General features: G+C 43.2%; 3 protein-coding genes across 12 annotated transcripts; 2 read left to right on the top strand and 1 right to left on the bottom strand.

Moving 5' to 3' along the window:
• Positions 1-7,966: 7,966 nt before the first annotated feature.
• Positions 7,967-9,106, top strand: uts2r3 (urotensin-2 receptor 3). The gene has a single exon (XM_053843601.1). The coding sequence runs from the start codon at positions 7,967-7,969 to the stop codon at positions 9,104-9,106; it is 1,140 nt and encodes a 379-aa protein (XP_053699576.1).
• Positions 9,107-13,720: 4,614 nt separating this feature from the next.
• khdc4 (KH domain containing 4, pre-mRNA splicing factor) lies at positions 13,721-21,916 on the top strand. 4 transcript variants are annotated; one of them, XR_008416708.1, is made up of 14 exons: positions 13,721-13,879; positions 14,401-14,578; positions 14,657-14,785; positions 14,876-14,955; positions 15,023-15,075; positions 16,341-16,519; positions 16,606-16,817; positions 17,041-17,101; positions 17,190-17,250; positions 17,356-17,636; positions 19,068-19,214; positions 19,575-19,656; positions 19,732-19,820; positions 20,392-20,460. XR_008416708.1 is itself a non-coding variant. In XM_053888335.1 (14 exons), the coding sequence occupies exons 1-14, from the start codon at positions 13,851-13,853 to the stop codon at positions 20,643-20,645; spliced, it is 1,863 nt and encodes a 620-aa protein (XP_053744310.1). In that variant the 5' UTR covers positions 13,721-13,850; the 3' UTR covers positions 20,646-21,911. The 4 variants fall into 4 exon arrangements, 3 of the variants coding, with proteins under 3 accessions (XP_053744310.1, XP_053744309.1, XP_053744311.1); XM_053888335.1 differs by having other exon boundaries at positions 19,547-19,656; positions 20,392-21,911; XM_053888334.1 differs by having other exon boundaries at positions 19,547-19,820; positions 20,392-21,916.
• Positions 18,601-23,923, bottom strand: LOC128772183 (NADH dehydrogenase [ubiquinone] flavoprotein 1, mitochondrial-like). Of its 7 annotated transcripts, XM_053888343.1 has the most exons (11): positions 23,822-23,883; positions 23,630-23,724; positions 23,472-23,554; positions 22,863-23,033; positions 22,371-22,554; positions 22,123-22,312; positions 21,843-22,055; positions 21,598-21,764; positions 21,449-21,530; positions 21,241-21,386; positions 18,601-21,141 (listed from the first exon to the last, which is right to left on the bottom strand). In XM_053888343.1, the coding sequence occupies exons 1-11, from the start codon at positions 23,853-23,855 to the stop codon at positions 21,031-21,033; spliced, it is 1,476 nt and encodes a 491-aa protein (XP_053744318.1). In that variant the 5' UTR covers positions 23,856-23,883; the 3' UTR covers positions 18,601-21,030. The 7 variants fall into 7 exon arrangements, with proteins under 7 accessions (XP_053744318.1, XP_053744317.1, XP_053744316.1 ...); XM_053888342.1 differs by having other exon boundaries at positions 21,598-22,055; XM_053888341.1 differs by having other exon boundaries at positions 18,601-21,386.
• Positions 23,924-24,152: the final 229 nt, after the last annotated feature.

Here is a 24,152-nt window from a genome sequence, read left to right as displayed (position 1 = left end):
TTCACTGTTAAGGGAACCGTATTTGCTGAGTTGACATTTATTTTAAACAACTGTCAACAAAACAAATACCTTTTCAGAAGGTAATCAAAAGCAAAAAAAAAAAAAAAAAAAAAAAATATGTATGAATAGCAATGAATGTGATGTATTCATTTGTATAAATAGAAATTCGTCTTAAAAACTCTTTTTGTGCAATTCAATTGGAGGAAGCTTGAATCTATCCCAGTAATGGGACATCCTGCACTGGCAGCCAGTGTATCAAGGCACATACTGTATATACATTCACACTCACACATGCACATATTTTGGAGTGTGCATGCTTTTCATGGGCAGACAACATGTATTGGATTACCAATATATTCATCAAAAACTATAAGTGAGGGTGACAATAAGGAGCAGATGATGCGTGTGTTTACTTAATCTCACTTAATCCTTGTCACAGCACTAAAACCTATGGTGACATTAGCTTTGAAAAGAAACAAGGGTTGACAATGAAATTGAACCAGAGTCATCCTAACAACGTTTAAGCACAGATTTAATTAAATAAAGAGGGTTCAACTTGTAAGCTGTAAAACCCTTGAGCAATATGAATGAATGAAAAAATTGTAGTTTGACACAGTGTTGCGCAGAATGGTTCCCAACATATCTATAACACTAATCCGTGTTACCTAATCCAACTTTCAGCACATCACTCCTTATTGGATATTTATTTGATATTTCGCTCATAAAATGTTTGTTAAATTATTTATTGATATTGTTAATTTATGAACAATGCACAGTGATGACAACAAAATGTTTTGTCATTATAAATTTTCCCCCAAACAAACACTTTAGTGGCACCAAACCTAGAGGTTGTAAATGTAGGCCCAGGGATTGGTCATTTCTCTGTATTTTTCCCTTTTATTTTCGTCTTAATGTCTGTTAATGCCTCAAAATAAAAATCTGAATATGTTAAAATCTAATCAAGAGTTGGTTCAATATAATTTAAAAAATACTTGATGTTTACTCGTTGACTTAACAATGAAAAATGCAGAATGTCCTCCTGCTATTGTTCTCTAGTTTGACTGTTAATAACGTTTAAAACCGCATGAAGCTGAAATTGCAAAGCGCTTACCATTTAGTCAACATTTCGACTGTTTCCCTGCAGTTGCACATTGAATGATTTATCCAGTGTAGAGCAGTATATTGGAAAATTGATTTTGTTGACTTGTGTTTATGTAACTGAGCTCTGCAGCTGGGTCAGGACAGCAGAGTTCCTCCCTCAGCTGTCCTGGAGCTGCTCCAGGTTGAGGTTGGCAGGCTGTGCTCTGCCTCACTGCAGTCATCTGTGGATGCAATAGCGGTGACCAGCCACCAGTGGGCAGGTTGTCACAATCTTTAGGATGGACAAGGCAAACGTTTTAGACTACATTGGATAAAAGTGACTGCCTTTATTGTTCAGCAAAGTGGATGAGAGCATCATTAGACTGACTACAGGCAACACACCTGGCCTCCCTACTTCTAAATTACAAGGCACGTGAAACAGCTGTTTACAGGCCTCTGAAATACAACTTCACACCTCAGGGTGCTATTTATGACTTTCAGGTTAATGTCCAAAGACAGAAAAAACATCACTCAAACAAAAGTGTTAAAAAGCAATGTCAGTATATGTACATTGAGAAAAAAAATTCTTAAGTTAAGATCAAATTTTCATCTTTAACAAGAGTACACAAATACAAACTTGACGTTATTTCCCTGTGATGTCCTCAGCTCCATTCATGACATCAAAACAAATGACTGAAATCATCAGGAGGAAACATTAATAAAGTTTTCTGATTTTGAGTACAGCATGAGCCCGCTCTGTGTGTCAAGCTTAGAAACCAAAAATCAAAGTGACTATAACATGAGGACTCAGAAGAACTAACAGCAGTGAATAAAGCAAACGTCTCTCAAGCCAATAAAGATAAACAGGCTCCTCTATGGTGTTTGGCGATGCATTAGTATGATTTGTGCTGCATGGTAGCTTTCATGTTCCACAATTCTCACAGGAGGCCATCGTGTGTTGAAAGCAGAACACCTATCCTATTTGGACCATGGAAGACCGATAGAGAATAAAAGAACATAAGACAATTCATTACAGGTCAGAAGGTCGAATGGAGTTTGTACCACCACACAGCTAATGTGTGTTTGGGAAGCAGCAAGTGGCAAGTGCTCATGCAGTCCCAGTTACTAGACAGTCAGAGGGGATCAATAACTCATCACATTGTGAATCAGCGTGCTCCAACAATCGTTTGTCACGCGAGGAAACGTCCGCCCATTTAATCAAGGCTATGATCCCAACCAGCGGGCTGTTTGTCAGTCGGTTTGCTCAGAAATTGGGTAAGCAAATTAATTAAGAGAATGGAGAAAGCAAGGGCAGCCAGGAAAAGGTAAGCCCGGTGGTAATGTTTATGTACAGGACATTTATCACACTGTGGTGATAACCCGCTGAATGGGGATATAGCGGCTTTGACCATTTGTCACCTCATTCTTTGAAGGCATTTTTAGTTTTTTTATGGCCATATGTACGCCTTTACTTTTTCGTTTCTATTTAATTTAAACATAGCATTTCCTCATACAGGTGACAGAATAGTTTTTACTCCCCAGAGCACTCTTCAAGGACCAGTAGTTTGGGAGTATAATCATTGTTTGTGTGTTTTACTGCGTGCATTCTCAGATATAAATATGTGACATCAACTGACTGTTGTCATGTTTGTTTTGAACAGGTTTATAACAGCAACAGAAGCCTGAGAGTAGTATCTTCAGACAAAAGGAAGAAAGAAAAAGTCTCTAGGAAGTGGCTTAGCGATGAAGAGAGAGCGTATATTCATAACAAAAAAAGATGTGACTGGGGAGGATGCACAAGCAAGGCTGAAGTGGAAGAGTCTGACTTGCTGTGACAACCAACCACTGTCCAAAGTGGAATGATCTTTGCTGGTCGTCAATTGTGCTCTTTGGAGTAAGTGGAGGAACACAGTTCTATGATATATTGAGGTTGTTTTATGAAAAAGCTCAACTCATCAAAATAACTTTTTTATGTAGTTAGTTTATTAAGACTCATGAAAGACTGCTCACAGTTTTGTCAGCCTTCAATTTTTTCAGAGATCAATTTGTCCCCTTGAACCCTGAGAAAGAAAGACCAGTGTTTGCAAATAAAAAAAAGAAAATGTGTTGTTTAACTGAGGGCAAACTGAAGACCAGATATCAAATTGGAGTGAGTTTAAATTTTGTTCTTCTGTGTTTAATTTGGTTATTTACATATAGTTGATGTTCACACTGTTGAGAATGATTGATAGTTTCGTCTCTAAATAGATGCTATTGGATTTAATGATATTATCAGGGTTACAGAGAGCTTTATGTAATTCATACATAGGGTTTTGTCATTCATAAATATTATATTATATGATATTACAACAGGAGGAAGTTTGGTAAGAAAACAGAAGTATCATGAAATTGTCGTTAAGTTACAACTTTGACTTGACAATGTATTTTCCTTTACCATTTATATTCAGGGCTTTGTTTAATTTGTTTGTTTATTTGTTTGTAAACAGAATTGAACTTTCAGGGTTGGGTGGAAACTGGATAACTTAACAAGTGATTTGATTTCGCTGGTAATTTGTGGTTGTTTGGAATTACACGTTACGTCTCAATATTTTCCCCATTCACAGTCCAGTGCGCTTTTTCGGCATTTTAGCATTACTGCCCCGTTGTGAAATCGAACAGTCTTTCACACAAACTATATTGATGAAATACTGTACAAGAAGTGACACATTATCAGGTGTGCAACCCTCAGGGAGGGAGGAAATCAGAGCTAGGCAGAGGTATGCCTTGTTCCAGTACCTTTCTAGGCTAAAAACTGCTCTGCTAAAATTGGACGAACTCTATAGTCTGCACAGCACTGCGTTGAACTAACATAAGAGGTGTCAGTGGGCGCATTCGATAGATGAAGATGTTTGCAATCATTTTGTGCATGAATATTTATGTGTCCTATATTTGAATACTTTTGATTGATGGTAGCTAATTAAGAGGAGAAAAATACATGCTCAGCGGTTCAAAGCGCCAGAACAACAGCCCATAGCTCAAAGAAACGTAATTACATAATGTGTCTGTGCAGACAGAGATTGATGTTCTGACAAATAAACATCACTGAAGCTGGACCCCTCTCCTTTTCACTCCCCTTTGCCTGTGCATGCATGTTGAAGTGCTGCTTTGGTCAGAGCCTGGACTCGCATCACGTCACATCTTTAAAACTTTTCTTCTCGCAGCAGTACTAAGTTACTTTGGTTGTACTGTATGATGCAGCGTGATTCCGTCCTTCACCCCTCTGTCTTTTTGGCATGCCCGTGACAGGTATTTGTTCGAATTCCTCACACCACAGGGGAAAGGCATGTGCACCCCTCCACCATCCAGTCCCTTTCGTATTTACTGCCTGTCTGTCTGTCTTGGGTGCGCCAGCACATGCATGCAGTGGAAACCCCAACACCAACATGAGGCCGACACCGTGCACATACTGCGGCCAGTCACATCTAAATCATTTCCAACAACTTCAGCCTCCTGAAACTGGCAAAACCACAGCTGTGGCTTGAACATTTGGACGGCCAAAAACAACCTAGTGGATAACAGGCGACTGTGAGCGGCTCTGATAACTGCAGAAACTTCTGTTTGTTCTGTGATGTCAGGATGGTTATTACAGCTTACGCTGAAGCTCAGACATGGAGGCTGTTGATTCAGGCAAGTTTAGTGGGTAATTAATATCCTTCTGAATCCCTCTGAACAACACAATCGTATAAATCCTCAGCGGGGAAGAGGGTGCTCGTTTTAGCATGAGTCAAGGTGGTATTGACATTGGGTCAGAACTAAAGAACATTAGTTATAAAAGGACAACAAATCGCACTGATAAATGTTAGTCACTTAACATTCTCACACGCGGTCCAAGCTCAGCAGGAAAATCAGTTTTACATTTTCTTCTATATATAACTCTGGGTCATGATACAGTTGGACGTCAAGTAAGAAATGATTTACAATGCTACAATGGACGCAGAAAATAGCATTGCTGATCATCATCTTTCATCCTGTCACTGAATGGAGGTTAGGGTTCGGTGTAGCCACTTTCCAGACACCTACAGCACGAAGGTGGGACAAGCAGTTGTGAGAATGTTGAGCGCTCTCAATTGACTGGTGAAGCCACGTCTTTATTCTGTGGAGCTGCCTTTACTGATCAGGATCTCCTTCAGCGCAGAGGTGAGCAACACTGTCAGTAGAGCTACTATGACTTCGTATTAACAAGTTGAAATGGTAGGGTATCTAGCTTGTGTACCTCCTGGAACCCTCTGGTGTGGTATTCCGGGCATGTTCAACCTCTAAGAAGACCCTCGGGCACAGTCTGGACGGACTGGGAGATTTTATCTCTTTGCATGCCGGGGAATGACTCGCAATTCTTAAGAGGAGAGCTTGTTGAGGTGTTTGGGGGACCTCTTTTCACAGCCTCATTCTCACCTGTGCCCAGGAAGAGGCAGATCAGCATTTTGAGGAAGAGGCAGCAACAAGCAAGTGTTTTGACCTACCATTTTGGCTGTTTCATTTAATTCTGAAGTACATCATTCTTCATACGTCAAAGACACTTCTAGAGAGTTACATGTAAAGTTTCATTCAAACTGTCTGAACTGAGGCTCAGCAAAGGAATGAGAAACACCAGGAAACCCTTGCAATTTTCAAGGCTCGTGTTGCCCATGGCTTCTGAGAGTCTAATAAAAATCATCATTTTAAGATGACTTCATTAAAACATGAAAGGCCCCAGAGATCAACCTTTTATTTTAGTTGCATTTATCATAAATCCATCATTCCAAAAATGGTGGCCATAAAACATGAATGCTGCGGTCATGTGAGTAACCTAAGGAAACCTCACTGCACGCCAAAACATAATCCTCACTCCATTTATGGTTTGAATCTTTGAGTCTTTTGCAGCAAGCAAGTTCAAAATGAGATTTATATCTAGCTTTCACACATTAAAGTCATTGGAAAGTTGGCAAAACACAGTTAACCTTGGATTAAATCCGAAAAAAAAAAAAAAAAATCAGTGTAGGTCTAATCACTCTCACCCTCTTTCACAAATCTAAAATTTAAGAGAGTAGTTTTGGAAAGCTCTGCACCACAGTGGAAATTTCATTTGGTTTCTGTCTTTATCAAGATGGAACGTCATGTTGCGTTTTCAATGCTATTTACAATACTACAATACTATACAATACTATCCTGCCTGTCGTGTGAAGAAGCATGTTTTCTCAAACTGTGTTTCCCACACGAAACCAACAACGATCACATTTAATTTTTGACACTTTACTTGTAATTCATTCAATTATTCCTGAATCATAAGGACATAAGGACTGTGATATTACTAAACCATACCCAGCTAATAAACTTCATTGAAGAGTCACCTGATTATTGTTTATTTATTTATTTATTTATTTTCACTTTGGAGTCATTGTCAAAGTTGTTCCGCTAATAATAACAGTATAATAATTTGCAATATTGTTGCATGGTCGCAGTCAATTGAGTCAGCAATAATTACAAGTCTGCTCACTGTATACTAACTACTTGTTTATCTTACATTACTAAATACCCTAATGAATGTTTATGCGTCAGTGTCTTAAAGTGCCGTGGTGTCTAGGATCACCCCCCTCGTAAGCATCACATCCCACCCCCTTTTTTCCCTTCACACACCGCACGCACTCATCAGACACTCGAAAGTCCACACAGAGGAGACACCGCTGCCCTGGACAGGACCTGAAAACACAGAAGATTTTCAGCCACAAAGTTGGAATTCAGATCTTCGATTTGAAAGTGTGGTCTGGGCGCTGAAAGCCAAAATCCTCTCCATTTTTTTCAAAAACTGAGAAAGCTAACTGGATCTTCACAGGCATTTCAAAATGGAACTCTTTTTCAAATCCAAAATCAATGGAATAATACCCCTCCCAAATCTTTATTAAGGTAAGAATTACAAAGATGATTTTTAATGTATATCATATTCTCTATCATAGATCATATTCTTCTAGCTTGGTGGTACAGTACAGTAGAACACAAAATGCTTGGATCCTTGTGCCTCACAGTTTACATTTGCTGCCAGATTTGGGAAAAGATTTGTGTTTAACTGAACAGCTATCTTACATGCAGAAGTTGTTGTCAGGTTATGTCACAGTTATTCAAGGTAAGCTGGTAAACGTTTTGAGGCCTGAAGCTCTGTGGGGGTCTGACTGCTGCTCCTCTCTTCAACAGTAGCTCTTAACCCTGGTGCCGCTGGGGTCACCATGTGTCATCCTGGTTGGATCTGTGTGACCCCTTCCTGTGAGCTTTGATGTTGCAGAAGATTACACAGCGACAATAAATCACAGGCCGACAGCATACAGCCCTGTCTTACGCACGAGGACATAAATTGTACCACAAAAAAAAAAAAAAAAATGTAACCTCAGCGGAAAATATGTATTTAATTCAAATACCATTAACAAAAATACACCAAGAACATAACCCGAATTTAAGAACCCACTCTGATGATTATATACCATTCCAAGGCATGTCATAACTCACTCCTTGACCAAAGTTTATCTGCGTACTGCCCTTGAACAGATTTCAGTCTGGAGCTGCTGGGTTACTTAGAGACCCCTTCTCTACAAAATTAATCACTTTCACTGAAACCACAAACGCCCCCAAGGAGTTGTAAAAGTCTGACAGCTTTGCCGGAGCACATCAACGCAGCACATACTGTAAAGCGTCAGTGTGAAATATATAAGTGGTTCTAATTTTATCCTCAGCAATTGATTGTCTAAGTAAATTTCACAGCACAAAATGACCAAATGAATTGATAGTTTCCTGCTCTTGATCTTCTATTACAGTTTCCTCTGGTAGACGGAAGAACCACCGGGATTAATTTCGGCATTTTGACACGACAAAGGCCCTCACTATGGACCCCTCAGGCTCTCTACCTCCCCCTTCCCTGTCCACCTTCCCTGTGATTCCTAACTTCTCTTTCTCTTCCCCGTCACCTTCTGTCTCTCCCTCACCCAGCCGGGCCTCCACCGCTCTCTTCTGCTCCCTGCTCTCCCTGCTCTCTCTACTGGGCATCACTGGAAACCTCTACACCCTGGTCCTACTCCTCAGGCGCAGGAGAAGCAGAAGAAGAAGTGGTTCTGGCCTGAAGTGTTGTTTTATCAGAATCCCGGCACCGTCTTGCCTGACCAATTCCACTTCTCCCTCCTCGTCTCCAACACCCCCGTCCTCCTCCTCTTCACTTCACCTGCAGGTGCTGAGTCTGGCTCTAGCAGACCTCCTCTACCTCTTTACCGCCCCATTCATAGTTTATGATAGCCTGGCATCTGGCTGGGCATTTGGGGAGCTGGGCTGCCGCCTCCTCTTGAGCCTGGACCTCCTCACTATGCACGCTTCCATTTTCACCCTCACAGCCATGAGTCTGGATCGTTATCGGGCAGTGGCTCATCCCCTCCACACGTCCTCCACAAACTCCTCTGGTTTGTTACGCGTAAGCCTGGCCTGGGGTTTGGCTGTGGCTCTGAGCCTGCCCATGATGATCACCTTACACCTGGAGGACGGGGAGGACCAGGAGGGTCAGCTCTGTGTACCAGCCTGGGACGAGCAAAGCTCCAAGGCCTATCTCAGCGTGCTCTTCTGCACAAGCATTCTGGGCCCTGGTCTAGCCATCGGCGCACTTTATGCTACATTGGGTCGCCTTTACTGGGTGTCACAGACCAAACCTGCCTGGGTGACTGGGAGCAGTTCAGCGTGTCCTCCTCGAGCCCCTAAACCAAAAGTTCTGCTCCTCATCCTGGGAATTGTCCTGGCCTTCTGGGCTTGCTTCCTCCCATTCTGGATCTGGCAGCTGCTACCTTTGTATCAACCGGACATGCTGCGGACGGTCCCAGTTGGAACGCAGGTGACTGTGAACCGGATCCTGACAGGATTGACTTACGGAAACTCGTGTGTGAATCCTTTCTTCTACACGCTGTTGACTGGCAAACGACAACGCAATCGGCCAACATTCACTTCAGCAAATCAGTTGTGCCGTAAGAGCAGCCCGGTGCAGTAAGGTGTGCGAGTCATCTGGGTGTAAATGTGTATACTTCACAGAAAAATTGAAGCACTTTGAGTCATTATGACAAATCATGGCATGAAAGATATTTGCTGAGATGACAATCAGTTTGTTGACCCAAATACAAACACATCACCATTGTCTGATGTCATCATCCCAGTCAACTGAATAGCAGTTCTCCATTGTCACCATAGTAAGGTTTTGCAAACCAAATGAAATTGCTTATGCAGGAACAGTCTTTGCCTCATCTATCAACAGCATTACTGCGTTCAATGGCGCAGAATTCTTAAGTATTAAAGACATTGATGCACTTCTACCTGAAAAGTTCAATAGCTAGTGCTGCAAGAGCAGCAGTAATAAAGCCGTAATAAATACATGTATTAGTACATGCATATGAAATTAAAATTACAATCTAAATCACAGTTGGAGTTTTAAGACATATACTTAGCTTCAACTGAGGCCATGCATAATGGGACTCGTAAGAGTGGTGGGAGGACATTGATGAGAACACGTGTGATGATATCACAGAGTTTGATATATCTGCTCTATGGGATTGTGCAATGCTTTGCATGATCGTACCTGTTGCTGCCATAAATGTGTATAATCATGAAATGCTTTAAATAAACAATGCTTTCTACTACACACTGTGTCCTTCTCTGCATGGTGGTTGTGCAGATATGAGAAAACTCCCGTTGCACTCAGCATGTGTGACAGGTAGTACATGATTGTGTATTTTCTCACTGCTCAGTGTATAGTAACGGCGTATTGGAGTTCCACTAACTGAAAGGCTGCTCTGTGCTGCAGCACACACCCTGCTGCTGCCGCCTGACACACAAGGCAAGAGTTTTTCAACTAAAGGAGCACAGATGAGAAAAGTGGACCAAACAGATGAGAACAATGAAGAGTTAGCTGAAACAAAAAGTTTCTTTCTGTTAACATTAAGACAAAAGCAACTCAAAAATTAAGTAGTGAGAGGATTATTCGAGCCTCTAATGCCCCAAAAAATGGGGCGAGCAACAGCACTTCATAATAATTTCCCCTCTGAAAACCACTCAGGAATAGTAACCAAAAAGTAATTCATGAGGGCATTTCATTATTTACTTAATTTCTTTTAGTATTTTTGGATTGTTGATGAGTTTGAAATTGACTCCAGTCTAATTTCTCTCACGGTGTTTGTATTGGAAGCAATATGACCGTGACCTGCTTTTATCATACGAAGTGCAGAATTCCAAATGATGATCCAAAACAAAATATGTGGTTAGTAGTACTTTTGTTCGCCATCCAAAGTATCAATTGACAAGGCACAGACTTGAGGTTTTCCTGCATGGTATCACATAATAATGTCAACACCTTAAAGCTAAAAAAGCTATAAGGTGTTTCCATTATTTTGTCCAACCCCTTTATATAAGTCAAAGATGTACAGTACCTACAACCACAGGTTTATGAATCAAACCTCATTGTTTCTAGTGTGATGAAAACTTCAGCATGTGTTTTCATTTACCTGGCCAGTCACCTCTGAGCTGAACATTCCCATTGCAGTTATTGAGGAGCCCTGCGCAGTCACACCACAGGAGGCTCCTCTGTTGTGAAGCTAATGCAATATCCATCCACCTTTCACAGAGAACCTCGCAGTGCATTTGCCGTGTAAAAAGGAATTCCGTGCAGACAACGCATCAGTCTCCTTTGAGAGCTGGGTCCTGTGGAGTCTGGATCCAAGGTCAGGCCAGAATGACGGAAGACGTTGTGATCAAACTTTTCCAACAACGACGCTCAGAGGTGGCGGGGGTATTAAAATGTCTTCACAGGAGACAGGTTTTGTGTATTCAAAAACTTTATATTTCAGATAATGAAATCCTCCCTGGATGACTGATCATTTAATAAACTTTAAATAGATATTGTTTGGTCAGCCTGTCTGAATGAATGGAAAATATTGTCTCAGTTCAGTCAATCTATAAACCTTTCATTGTTTGTTTTTGTAGTTGCCAACACTATCATCTCTCGCTCCAATCATAACTCTTATCCTCCAACAAAAGAGAAGCTTCTCATTTCACCCTGAGAGCAGGTGGAGTCTGGCGGTAGAGACAGGGGGACAAATATTTTCTTTTGGAAGTGTCCCCGTGTTCTACCTGAGGTTTCATAAATTCAGCACATGTCCATTTCCTGGAATCATCAAACATCTTTTCCATCCTGGCAGTATGTGCCCCGCCTGTCGGGCCCTGCTGCTGACCAGTGTCTACGGCTGGCGCAGGTGCCCCTCCCCTGGGCGGTCCACTCAGGAAAGCGTCCTGCTGTGCAGGCGAGACGAGGCTGCAGCCCAGGCCAGATTCATGCTGTGGGGTGTATGAGAGGCTCCCGTTCTCTCCAGACACGCACAAAAAAGATTCCTCAACCCCTCCTCCCGCTTTCCTTAGATTCACTCTTCCCATCTGTTTTCCTTCCTTCAATCAATTCCCTCGGACCAACATTCTAAGCTTCAGAAGACGTCTTCCGCTGACATACATTTCAGGCTCACAGGGTGGTGACACTGACAGTTTGTCAAATTTGCTTGTAATTTCTGGTTTGTCAGCAAACACCGAAAGCAAAGCTGTCACAGTAACTCTTTGTTTAACCGATGGCAAACCCACCATGAGACGACTGCCTCCCCGTCACTTCCTCTGGATTCACACCACTGCGTCAACCGACAGGATCAGGCGAGACTTGGCCTTGTGTGTCTTAGAGGCCGGAGGTTACATCAACCAACATACACATTACGGTTCACACATGGGCTCTTACTAGCAAAGACAGTAAATATGACATGTCTGCTGCTGATCTCTCTTCTCTCACCCCTTGCCCACTGGCCTCCTCTCACAGCACTCTGTATGTAAACAGTGGTCCCTGTCAGCTCAAGCGTCAAAGCTCCTCTGACCTTCTGACTCCTCACTCATCTGAATGCCACAGTCAAGCAAATCAGCTCGCCCTAACAGGTGAACTTTACATATTTCCATTTCACTGTGTAGCTACAATACAACATCCCATAGCAACGGTAAACAAACGCGAGTGTAAGGAAGGATCTTATCTCCGCTTTTTCGCAAATTATTTGGTTTCTGTCAGCCAAGTGTGACTCAACAAGTCTGAGACAAAGTTTATCGTCAACTTTATTGTCCAGGTTGGACGTACAGCAGTAGGTATTCTTCAGTTGTTCTTTAAGTAAGCTTGGTCAGGATTCCATGCCTCCCTGTTCAGGTGTTCGGGATATATCCAACAAGGAAGAGGTCTCACAATAGACCCAGGACACACCACAGAGACTATGCCTCCATGGTTGACCTGGGAATGCCAGGGTTTTACTCAGTCCAACTGCAGATGAGTGATGGAAAATGGTTGGACGAAAGGAGGTGGCCTCCTCTGAATCCAATTTAACTAATAGAACCTGCATCTGTCCCAACAGACATCAGCAGAAACATCCAAACACTGGCCATCAAATCTTTTGTCTTGGTTGTTCCACGTCCAACATTTTGGGTAGTAATAGAAAGAAAGAAAGTGTATAGTAAGATATGAAAGATATGCATGTCTTTAACTTGGCCAGAGGAAAAGGAGACATCTATAGCTGTATTTGTTTGTGAGTTGCCCCACACAGCAGTCTCGCCTTCCAAAGTAACCTGCACCACCTGGCCGTGTCTCTGCAATCCTGGGAGGTGAGAAACTGTACACCTCTACCTGTCAGAACAAGGCTTCGAGATACAGAACATAAGAAGAGATGACTGGGATATCCAACCCACTCCCATGCTTCGCAGCACTCATTCAAAATGCTTAATGTCTAATGGCTTCTGAATATAATAGCAACAATAATGATAATAAAATTATTCTTTCATTACCAAGCTGCTTATTATAAGACTCAGTTTAAGCAAGGACGTTATGATACTGGTTGAGACAGACTGCATCATTTGAACCAACAGATCTGTTTCTGAGCGACTACCAAAATAACCAAAACTACGATCACAACTTTCACTGGAGAAAACTAGTACTGGTGCTTCATACTGACCACAGCACATTTTTTTCTTCTTATGTCCCCCTGTCCACATATGTACAGATGGCATTTTTGTCTTTCACTGCCATGGTACTTTGTTTTGTAAAATGTAGATCAACTAGCCAAATTTAGGGACAGTTCCTGCACCATCTTGTAATGCGGCGACAACAACATCAGAAGGAACACAAGCCCATACAAAGACATGAATGAACTCCTGAATGAAAACAAAACAGGAAAGAACATTCTGTTCAAGTTTGGAGAATTAATCTGGAGCACATGCAGCTTCATGAGACATGGAAATCTGACATATATTAGTTATGACAGAATTATTATTTGTCACTGCAATGTAATGTGTGTTAATAATAACTGTCCACAAACATGGACATTCATTGCAAAAACGACATTCCGTACTAGACAAAGAGCCTCCTGACTGTTCTATAGTGTACAGTTATGCAATAACGACTCTCTTCTGAACCATAACAAGCGTCGACAACATGGAAAAACGTTCATGATTTTAGCGACGCTAGAAACAAATCGGGAGGGTTATGTCTCAGTGTAATGCCTTTAATGTGGTGTCTACTGACCTCTAGTGGTAGAGTTGCGTACACAGGAACCGGAAACAGTAGTCGTCGACAGCGGCGTTGAGAAACACACTTGACGTTCTGCTGAAGACAACTAGGCGATTTCTGGCATATTGGTGAACCAGAAATAAGGTACAGAAAGCGCCACAGGACATTGATGTCATACTGTGGGAACCAGAACGGCGGGTAAGTCGCTTATGAAGACGTTCTACAGTACTCTTGTGAACCGTTGCTAGCTAGTCTTCTTAGCCTATTTACGTAATCATGGTGGTTTGTTGTTTTGGTGCACGCTGGTTCGTGAGGCGCTACATTTCTTATTAACGGCCACGATTTCTGTCATGTCGGATAGAAATGAGTGGAGATTGTTGAATCCAAGACAAGAGTGGAACATGCTACATATCGCTCTTCTGAACTGTTGTGACACTTTCTGTCATGAGGGTGGTCTCCTGTGTGCCATGGATGGATGGATCTTCGACAGCTATACTTCTATCCATTGTCCAGTTTAACTCCTCGTTTCCATCTGTAGAACTATTACTGGGATGTTTTCTGTTTTTGGCCCATTTCTTGTCCAAACCTGTTGAAGTACTTATAGTTGCCGCGTGGTGGTGCCTTACTGTACATTAACATGCGATACAACACATGAAAGTGGCTGGTGTGGATACCGTATTGATGACATTTTTTCAAACATCTTATTCTTCAAATTGTAGCCGCCGCAGCAAATGGGACCAGCCAGGTCCTGGGTGTGGTGGGATGGCCGAGGCGGAGGCCGCCCCCACTGGGGCTTTGGATGCTGCTGCTGCTGTGGCAGCTAAGATTAATGCCATGTTGGTTGCTAAAGGTAAACTCAAGCCTTCTCAGATCTGCACCACAGGACCAACAGAGAAGGTCAGTCACCCTTAATGCTCAGTAATTAGCATGTGATTTATTTTCTTCACTCCACTCATTTTACTCCACATTTCCCAGTTAATGGGTGTTGGGAAGCCTCCGGTTCCTGCTAAAGCCAAAGATGACCTGGTGGTTGCAGAAGTTGAGATCAATGACGTCCCGATAACCTGTCGGAATCTTCTGACACGTGGACAAACACAAGACGAGGTTCTCCCTTGTAATATCAGTAGTAGTCATAATGTCATTGCTCATCTGTATCCATGCTCTTATTCTAAATATTATTCTTTTTGTGTGTAGATCAGTAAAGTGAGTGGCGCAGCTGTCTCAACAAGAGGTCGTTACATGACTGCGGAGGAGAAGGGGAAATCTCTACCAGGGTAATACACCAATCATTTGTTTTTGACCACGTTTTGTTGATATCATTTTTTTTCCTATATCATGCAGGGATCGGCCTTTGTACTTGCATGTTCAAGGACAAACACGGGAACTTGTTGACAGTAAGTTCTTTTCAGCTTTGAATTGAAAGAGCAACTAATGTCTAAATCCAACTTTCCTGACTGATGCGTATCAGATGTTTAAGTTCTCCTCTCCATAATGCAGTCAGTCACTCAACACGATGCTCTGTATTGAAGTTACTGCTTTAAGTTATCTCCCCCAGCAGAGACTGTCTACTTTGAGTCAGACCAGAGATGTAATGTCTGATTCAACTGAGTTAGTTCAGTGTCAATTAAGTAGTGTGTGTACAATAATAACTGTAGGTAAATGATCTCCAATTTACCACAGAGCGATGTGTCTGTCATCACAGACAGACAGGGAAGTGAAAGAGAGACACACTGAGCTGAGCCAAGTCTCTGTTTCATTGATGTCTGGGACAAAATAATGCATAGCAATATAAACAAAACATTCAGAAGTTTGTTAATGTCGCTTCCGGCAACATATTCAGTGACAAGATGTGTATTGAACAACGTATATGAAAATATATTCACATAATGGTGTGAGTGAATACATTAGCTATGTTCTTTGTTATGACATGTGAAGCGTTTCGAAAGTGTTCGAAAGCGCTTTAATGTGAATATACTTTGCTGTTTCTTTGTGCGATCAATATAAAGCTTGCTATTAATCTCATCATCTGTGTATAGTGACATCAGAAGGAAAGCAACACGCTGTGACTTCTGAATGTTTTATTTACATTGTTTTGTATGTTTTATCCCAGACATCAACAGCGAGCTACAACAGATTGGTTCTGCTGTTTCTTGTCTGTAAATTAAAAAGGTAAACGTATCAGATGTCATCAGTCAGTGGAAATGGCTGGTGGCCCTGCCTCAAAAAAAATTCAGGAGCCGAGAAAATAATTTACCCTTACGGGTTCCACTGACAGTCAAGGAAGAACCCTTGAAGCGATAGCAATCACTGACAGGGAGCTACAGTATCATCATCGTGCTTCCTCTGGCAGATTTCTGGTTTAAACAAGCAAGTCTCTGAGTAACAATAAAATTCTTTAGGAGATGTTCTTTCTTTGTATCCCAAGAATAGTAGATGTCGCCCATCTAAAGCACAGAGTTGTGCTTTTGATCACCGGTCTGAGCCTCGACATACCACACCCAACAATTGCTAACGTGGATGTTTATGTCGTAACCTTAAACCAACAAATCACATCATATAACACTCTTGAAGACACTCAGATCAGTACTTTAGTTGCTCTTTAAAACATATGCTTTGAGTGATAATGCATCATGAATCAATTTCTCACTTCTGTTCCCAGGAGCGGTTAATAAAATCAAGGAGATAATCACAAATGGCGTTGTTAAAGCAGCCACAGCTTCATCAACATCTTCGTCTTTGACCTCAAGTGGGGCGGCTGTCACCGTTTACCAGCAACACAACCAACCTCCGCCCTCACTGCCTCCCATGACCCACCACAAACCACACTTTCAGTCTGGGGTATGAAGAGCTTTGATGAATAATTTCGTTCCAAGTTGTTGAGAACAGAGCATTTTTATGTTCCTCCTTGTTTTTCTGCTCCGTAGATGCATTATGTCCAAGACAAGCTGTTTGTGGGTCTGGAACATGCCATCCCAGGCTTTGTGGTGAAAGAGCGAGTTGAGGGTCCTGCCTGCTCATACTTGCAGCATATCCAGGCTGAAACTGGAGCCAAAGTTTTCCTCCGAGGGAAAGGATCGGGTTGTTTGGAGCCTGCGTCTGGGCGAGAGGCCTTTGAACCCATGTACATCTATATCAGGTGGGTGTCACCTTTTATGTCAAGAAATTACTTGATGATGAATAACTGAAATGCTGTTATCTCAGTCGGTGACGGATTGATATTGATGTCAGTTAATGTTTTACTGCCCTGATAGAGGACTGTAATTCTGAGTTGGCTATTATTTTCTGTGCACATTTGGCCGAACTGTGTTCAGCATCATGTTGGAATTCTAAGATGTTAATTTCTATTTTCATTTTCTCAGTCATCCTAAACCTGAAGGTCTTGCAGCCGCTAAAACCTTGTGTGAGAACCTACTTCAAACAGTGAGTAGTGAACATTTTCATCACATTGTGATTGCAAACTGGATTGTACCTCGGGCTTACAAACACTATGAATGATCTCATGCATCAGGTCCATGCAGAATATTCTCGCTTCCTCAGCCAGATGAGCACGATGATGCCAACACAACAAGGTATTTACATCACATCATGTCATGTCATATCATATTACATTGATTGTAAGAAAAGCAAAAATGAAATTCTGATGCACGGCATGCCGTCTCTTGTTGTTATCCTAGGCTTTGCACAGCCTCCTGTGGTGAACGGGATGCCCCCTCAGCCGCCATATTATCCCCCGGCCAGTTACCCACCAGGCTACCCCATGCCAGTAGCTCAGCCTCATCCTCATCCTCAACCACAACCTCAACCACTACCTGTTCCCCCACCATACTCAGTACCTCCTCCTTTACCGCCAGCTGTCCCGCCAGCTACTCTTCCTCAGTTCCCACCCCCTCCAGCTCCAGCTCCAGCACCACCACCTGCTCCAGTTCCTGTGCCAAGTCCTGCTCCCGTTCCTCAGGTAGGAATCGACGTCTGTCACACCCACAACATGTCTTGCCAACTGATCCTGCCATTGTTTATTCAGTGTACTCCTCTTACATGCTTGTTTTTTAATAGGAAAAGTTACTCAGCGTACTCAGTCCTGGTTATGTGTGTGGAATGGTGTCTCTTTTAATGATTTGTTCTACCAAAGGTGAAAAGATTTTGGTCCTGTGCAGCGGACTCAGTCACACAAGGAACCAAAATGTCTTTCTGAATCAAGTGCTCAACAAAATTTACATTAGCCAGTCTGTCGATATCTGGCACTTTTTTGACCGGAAGCGTGTGTCTGATTGTGAGGGCAGTCTGCCTATTCATTCATGGAGGCTTCATCTGCCATAATTGTCTGTTCCTTTGTGCTCTGTCATGGAACACGCCCTATAACGCAGAAGAAGCACTTCCAGTAATCACATTCCCTTTGCCCCACACCCATTTTTCTGTTATGGGGAGTTGCTCCATAATTGACATTGATATGTCTGTTCCTGTAGCTTAGCATGTACACTGGCACCTGCCATTACATCTCAGCTACTCTGCATTGACTTCCTTTGGACTTTATTTGGGTTTGGACTATGGATGGCCGATAACTTATCGTACACGATATACCATCAAACACAATCCTCACGATGACAATTCTGCATCTCACGATAAAGTCGATAAATATGCGGCTCGATCTTTGCATTGGACTTGCATACATGAACATGATGAGACCACGACGGCCCGCCGCGCTCGCCAGCTCCGCGGCGTTTGACAGCCGACACCAGCGTGTGACAGTTGTGGAGAGTGTGGTGGACTTTGGTTCACGATCATAGTTTTGAACCTTTGATAATGATACTGGTCGACTCTGAATCTCTGGATCCCTGTTTATTGTATTAGATGGAGTGGTCCTCATAGGTTCTCTGACGCGGTCGTCTGCCTTGGTTCATATCAACACATGCAGGTCTCCCACTGCCCTGGCGCTTCTGCGAACAACAACAAATTGTGATGGGTCAAAGTATTAGTGAAATCTTCAATTAGGCAATGAAAAATTTTAGGAGAGAGAATTGTGAAAAGGTTTTTCATCACACAAGACAAAGGACTGATGGTTAGCATGATTCTATTTGGAGAATAGAATATGACTAAATGATGATTTTATTCACATGATTTCTAATATTTCTTCAATAGCATCTAGGAAATGTGTACAGACTGGTCCATAGTCTATTGAGAGACATGAGATACAGCAGACAGACGACTCAATAATGCATTTATCGTGATAACTATCGTGATCGCCGACTTTACAACAATTACCACAATAACTTTTTTGGTCCATATTGCCCATCCCTAGTTTGGACTGTGACACTTGTGAGGAATGAGCCTCACCATGTTTGCTGATGGCTTTAATAACATGTAAAAAGTAACATTGCCGTTCTTGCAGACTCTTCCTCCTGTGCCGTTCGTTTCTTCAGTTGTAGCTCCTCCCAAAGCTCCTCCACCTCCTGCTGTGCCAGTAAGCGCACCCCAAAAGCGTCGCTTTACAGAGGAAGTGCCGGACGAGAGGGACAGTGGGCTGCTGGGATATCAGGTAATCACAACGTCTACAGGTTGAACGTCCTGTTTTTACATCTGCCTGATGACATAAAAGCAACTTTCACTTCAATTGAACTTGATTCTCATATGACAGAAGAGTGGGGAGCGAACCAGCAAGGTCTTATGAAAGTACTTTTGATGGTGCAGCCTGTCTTTATTGAAAGAATTCAAATGCCCACTGTGGACAGTTGTTCACTGACATTCTTTCACTGTTTGATACAGTGAAGTACTTTAGATATTGTGGCAGTTAGCTTCAAAAAGAGGTGACAGGTGAGGGTCTAGACGAGGATGTCTGCTAATGGCAACTGTGTGTTTTTCTGCTCATAGCATGGACCCATTCATATGACTAATTTAGGTGCAGGCTTCTCAGTGGGCAGCCCGGAGACAAGTAGACCCCCACCACAGAGTTCCTCTGGCCTGCAGAGTGAGAGGAACAGGTACAGCAAAGCCTTCCCATCACCATCAATTGACATCGGACTGTGGCATGTAGATGACATTGCTGTGTTCCCTAGTCGGCAGCTGATGCCTCCACCTGTGATGTCGGTGAACGGGGTGAGACCCAAGATCCCAGAAGACAGGAGGGCAGCGCAAGGCTCTGTGGGTAAGTGCACTATAATGTGGAGGGATAAGTCACCCTGCCTGTTTCCACAGTTTTTAGTGAGCTCGCAGGGACCAGCTCACTGTAGCCTAATGTAGAGAGGCAAACGGAACCCTTGGACTGAACCTGTACTAACGTTCTTTTTACTATTTTGCTGCTGGTATTTTGAAACTAAAGTTAGTTTGTTGACAAAAAAAACAATGGTTTTTTATTAGCAGTCGGCTCTGAGTAAATCATCAGTCTGGGTTTGTTTTCCCCACTAACGACACCCTCTCCTGTTTTTGTGTTTTTCTCTTTTCCTCTGTGTTTTTCTTCTCTTCCATGTATCTCTGGGGGTGATGCTGGATCTGTTTGGGGGCATGACTGTCCTGCCACTCGATGCGATGGCCCTCATGCTGTCACCCCCCACCATCCACTGACTGCTTTCGGATGGTCCTCCATCCTCTCCTGTGTTGACATGCACAATTTAACTTGTTTTCCCCGATTGTTTCAATAACGGATGTTGATGTGTTGCTGTTTTGCCCTGTATTTCTCTTTCTCCTGTTGTTCTTGTCTCCCCACTCAACTTATTCAGAGCCTGCAGTGAAGCGTGTGAAAACAGGTTTGGTAGCATACAGCGGGGATTCGTCTGATGAAGAGGAAGACCACTCCAGCTCTAAAGCCCCAGGGCCAGGTAACCCTGTGGTAGCCCCCCCTACATCCACGACCTCAGGCTGGACACCGGGGTATCGCTGTCCCCCTCCCACAGCTCTTCGTCCAAAATCACAGCCGCCGCCGCAGCAGCAACAGCAGCAGCCACCGCCGATGCCGTTCTGGATGGCACCATGAGCGGTTGCTCTCAATCAGAGCCTGAACTGACGACATGCATCAACACTATGTTCCAGGTTTGATCCTGAGCTTCTTTTTTTGGCCGTCATTTTAAAACTCATGGAAAGGACTTCTCATAAAACACTTCCAAGTTATCAGGAGAGCGGTTTGAAAAGACAGGGCCTGGGGTGGATGTTGTGCAGCATTTACTTTGGATTTAAAGTCATACTGAACTTCTTTACTATTTCAGCTCCACTCGTACACCACTGGTCTTTTTGTACACATTTGACTTGTGTGTAGTCAGAGCAACTTTCATGAAATAAACACAAATTTGTTTCTGTCAACTCCATTCTTTATAATTGGGGAAAAATGCTCAGTAACCCACTGCAAAGTCTTTTGCAAGATTTTAGCGTGAGGGTGTTGAAATCATTTTCATGTCTGTTTCTCTGGGTGTGTGCTTTCTGTTGTGCTCAGCGATGCGACTCTCCATTGTTGGTCTGAAATGCCTGATGAGTCCCTGAGAATTAAGGAGAAGGTTTAAACCAGGAGTTAAAACAAGTTTGGCATGACCATTGGCAAACCAGCAGGCTGTCACTATCAACAGCACTGATGGTACCTGCACAGGCCAGGCGGCTCCGTCCCCCAGGGCACAGATGGAGTGGCCCTCGATCTGCTTGCTCAGCTCCCAGATCATATCTATCTCTGACAGAGCGGCGTCTCCTTTCACAAACCTCCACATCATGCTGTCCATCCAGTGTACTCCTTCAGAAACACAAGGCCTTACGTTTCTCTGTAGTGTGAAACTCATTGCTGCAGTTCCTCACCTTCCCTGCAGGGGGTACACTGTCCGCAGCTCTCGTGCTTGTAGAACTCAACTAAACGAGCAATGGCGCGAATCACATCAGTCTGCAGTTAAATAGATTTAAGTTTATGAGACTTCATCATGGGTTTAACTGGGCAGGAAGCTGTTTACCGATTTATCCATGACTATGACGGCAGCGGTGCCTAGGGCTGTTTCTGCACGCACCAAGTCATCAAAATCCATCAATACATCATCACACACATGCCGAGGGATGATCGGAGTAGAGGAGCCCCCTGGGATCACTCCTAAAAGATTTTCCCAGCCGCCCCTGACACCCCCTGAACCAATCACAGGAGAGAAGGGGGACGTCATGAGCTCATGAATAAGGCAACAGGCAGAATGTAACGTGCCTCTACCTGCGTGTCTCTCGATGAGCTCCCTCAGGGGGATCGACATCTCCTCCTCAACTGTGCACGGCGTGTTCACATGACCAGAGATGTTGAACAGCTTGGTCCCGGAGTTCCGTTCCCTCCCAAAACTGGCAAACCAAGCCCCCCCTCGGCGGCAGATAGCAGGTGCCACAGCAACCGTCTCCACATTTGACACAGTAGTTGGGCAGCCAAACACACCTGCAGGGATAAAAGTGCACAGTTAGTACTGGCCAGCACCATGTATAGTGAATATCCCTGATATTACCTATCTCAGCAGGAAATGGGGGTTTGAGTCTGGGTTTTCCTTGTTTGCCCTCCAGAGACTCAATCAGAGCCGTCTCCTCCCCACAGATGTAAGCACCAGCTCCTCGCATCACAAACACGTCAAAGTCATAACCAGAGCCACATGCGTTCTTTCCTATCAAGCCTGCTCTGTACGCTTCATGTATGGCAACCTGAAAAAAAGGAAACTCTACCACACTGAGAACTCAGCAACTGTTGTTCTTCATGTACCTGCAGGTTTGACGATTCGTTGTAAAACTCTCCTCTAATGTAGATGTAGGCTGCCCGAGCGCCCATGGCTCTGCCCGCCAGCAGGCAGCCGTCCAACAGCTTGTGAGGGTCATGGCGCATGATCTCACGGTCTTTACAGGTCCCAGGCTCCCCTTCATCAGCGTTCACCACCAAATACTTCGGCCTGAGGGAAGCCAAGGAAGGGATGGTTTGTGACAGGTATAGGTCAAAAGTGGGACCATCTCCAGTGGTCATGGAAAGCATCGGACAGGTCACTGAGTTCCAGAGTGAGGAATGCAAACAGCGTATGAGTATGAAGGGCACTTGATGAACTGAAATCTGAGTGGTGGGAAAATGTGACCGACCACAGTCACAGTGACACAAGGATTCTTCACTCTCGACAGCAACAGCAAAGGCTGTTTGCAGTAAGGATCAACAATTACCACCTGAAATATCCATTATTGATAAGTACATATGGAGAGCAAAACCTACCTGCCATCACTGGGTTTGTTCATGAAGCCCCACTTCATGCCCGTTGGAAACCCAGCTCCACCTCTGCCCCGCAGTCCTGAGATTTTCACCTCATTCAGGATCCAATCTGGACCCTTAAGAATGATCTCCTTGGTTTTATACCAGTCACCTCGTCTCAGAGCTCCTTTGAGTCTGAAAGCAATAGGCAGTTTATTTCCTGATTTCCCTAGATTCACTACGAAAGGAGTCATACTTGAAAACATATAGTAGAGCTAAAAATATGATTTATGGAAAGAGCCGTGTCAGACATTGTCAACTGGAGCTATTATTACGTACTTTTATGATTATATTCAGTCACTGTAAATGAACAAAGACCGTTTTTAAAACATATTGCACACACTGTACCAATGTAATGTGACATGTGATATGAAATAATAATAGGTTCTAAGTGTGGTGGACTTAAACATTTTGTGTGACAGACAGATATTATGTGGCAAATTAGTTTTTTTTAAAATACGAAAGTGATTGATGCATGATACATGTGATCACTTTGTACGTTCTCTTTGCTGAAAAAAATAAATAAAACAGGCTAGTTGAGACAACCTGCTGGATAAAAACAAGAACTTTCACCTCCAGTCATGACGACCATACAGATTGGTGAAAATTCGATCTTGGTCGCTCAGCGGACCAAATTTGGTCTTCAATTTGGTCTCCTTACAAAAGAAAAATAGGGATGGATATAAGTTGGCTTTTTAAAACTTGATATCAAACCGCAGGAACAGTCCTACCTGAGCGGTGCTTAACGACAGGCGCCGAGTCACCTGACTCACCAGCGCGCTGCAGAACACCCGCCGCGTCAGCATCCTTCCGCCAGCGGAACTAACTTGTGAGAGTGAGATGATGCAATGTCAAGACTATTTATTCAACTACATTCATCGTTGAAATTTCATAAGCAGTGCTAGTTAATGTGCCTAGCTCACCCTTATGAAATAAGATGGTTAAGCATGTACGCATTTCCCACCGCTCTCAAGTTCATGTGAGATGAGACGACTGAAAATGGACGCACGTTTGCACAATTTTGTTCGCTCTTGGCGTCAAAAATACAGTCACAAAGTGCAGCCTTTACACTGAAGTGGAATTTGCGTCTGTGACGCGGAGAATAACTCCGCTCCTTTATTGGTTAGCATGTATCACGTGATTCAAACGGAGGTTCGCGATTATTTGTAATAAAAATGGAATAAGTCTTAAAAAAAACATGAGGTAGAGAAATGACGACGTAAATACAAATAGATAAACAAATAAAACAGCAAG

The sequence above is a fragment of the Synchiropus splendidus genome, chromosome 15 (genome assembly GCF_027744825.2).
Source record: "Synchiropus splendidus isolate RoL2022-P1 chromosome 15, RoL_Sspl_1.0, whole genome shotgun sequence".
In the NCBI taxonomy this organism is placed as follows: domain Eukaryota; kingdom Metazoa; phylum Chordata; class Actinopteri; order Syngnathiformes; family Callionymidae; genus Synchiropus; species Synchiropus splendidus.
This window is presented reverse-complemented; position numbering and strand designations above follow the sequence as displayed.

Excerpts from the sequence above, each read along its gene's own strand:
- uts2r3 (XM_053843601.1), top strand. The coding sequence starts at position 7,967 with ATGGACCCCTCAGGCTCTCTACCTCCCCCTTCCCTGTCCACCTTCCCT.
- khdc4 (XM_053888334.1), top strand. The coding sequence starts at position 13,851 with ATGTCATACTGTGGGAACCAGAACGGCGG. Across the intron at positions 14,956-15,022 it reads AAGGGGAAATCTCTACCAGG|GGATCGGCCTTTGTACTTGC; the intron begins GTAATACACCAA and ends TATATCATGCAG. Across the intron at positions 16,818-17,040 it reads CCCATGTACATCTATATCAG|TCATCCTAAACCTGAAGGTC; the intron begins GTGGGTGTCACC and ends TCATTTTCTCAG.
- LOC128772183 (XM_053888338.1), bottom strand. The coding sequence starts at position 23,855 with ATGCGTACATGCTTAACCATCTTATTTCATAAGG. Across the intron at positions 23,034-23,471 it reads TATGGTCGTCATGACTGGAG|ACTCAAAGGAGCTCTGAGAC; the intron begins GTGAAAGTTCTT and ends TATTGCTTTCAG. Across the intron at positions 22,313-22,370 it reads ACGAATCGTCAAACCTGCAG|GTTGCCATACATGAAGCGTA; the intron begins GTACATGAAGAA and ends CCTTTTTTTCAG.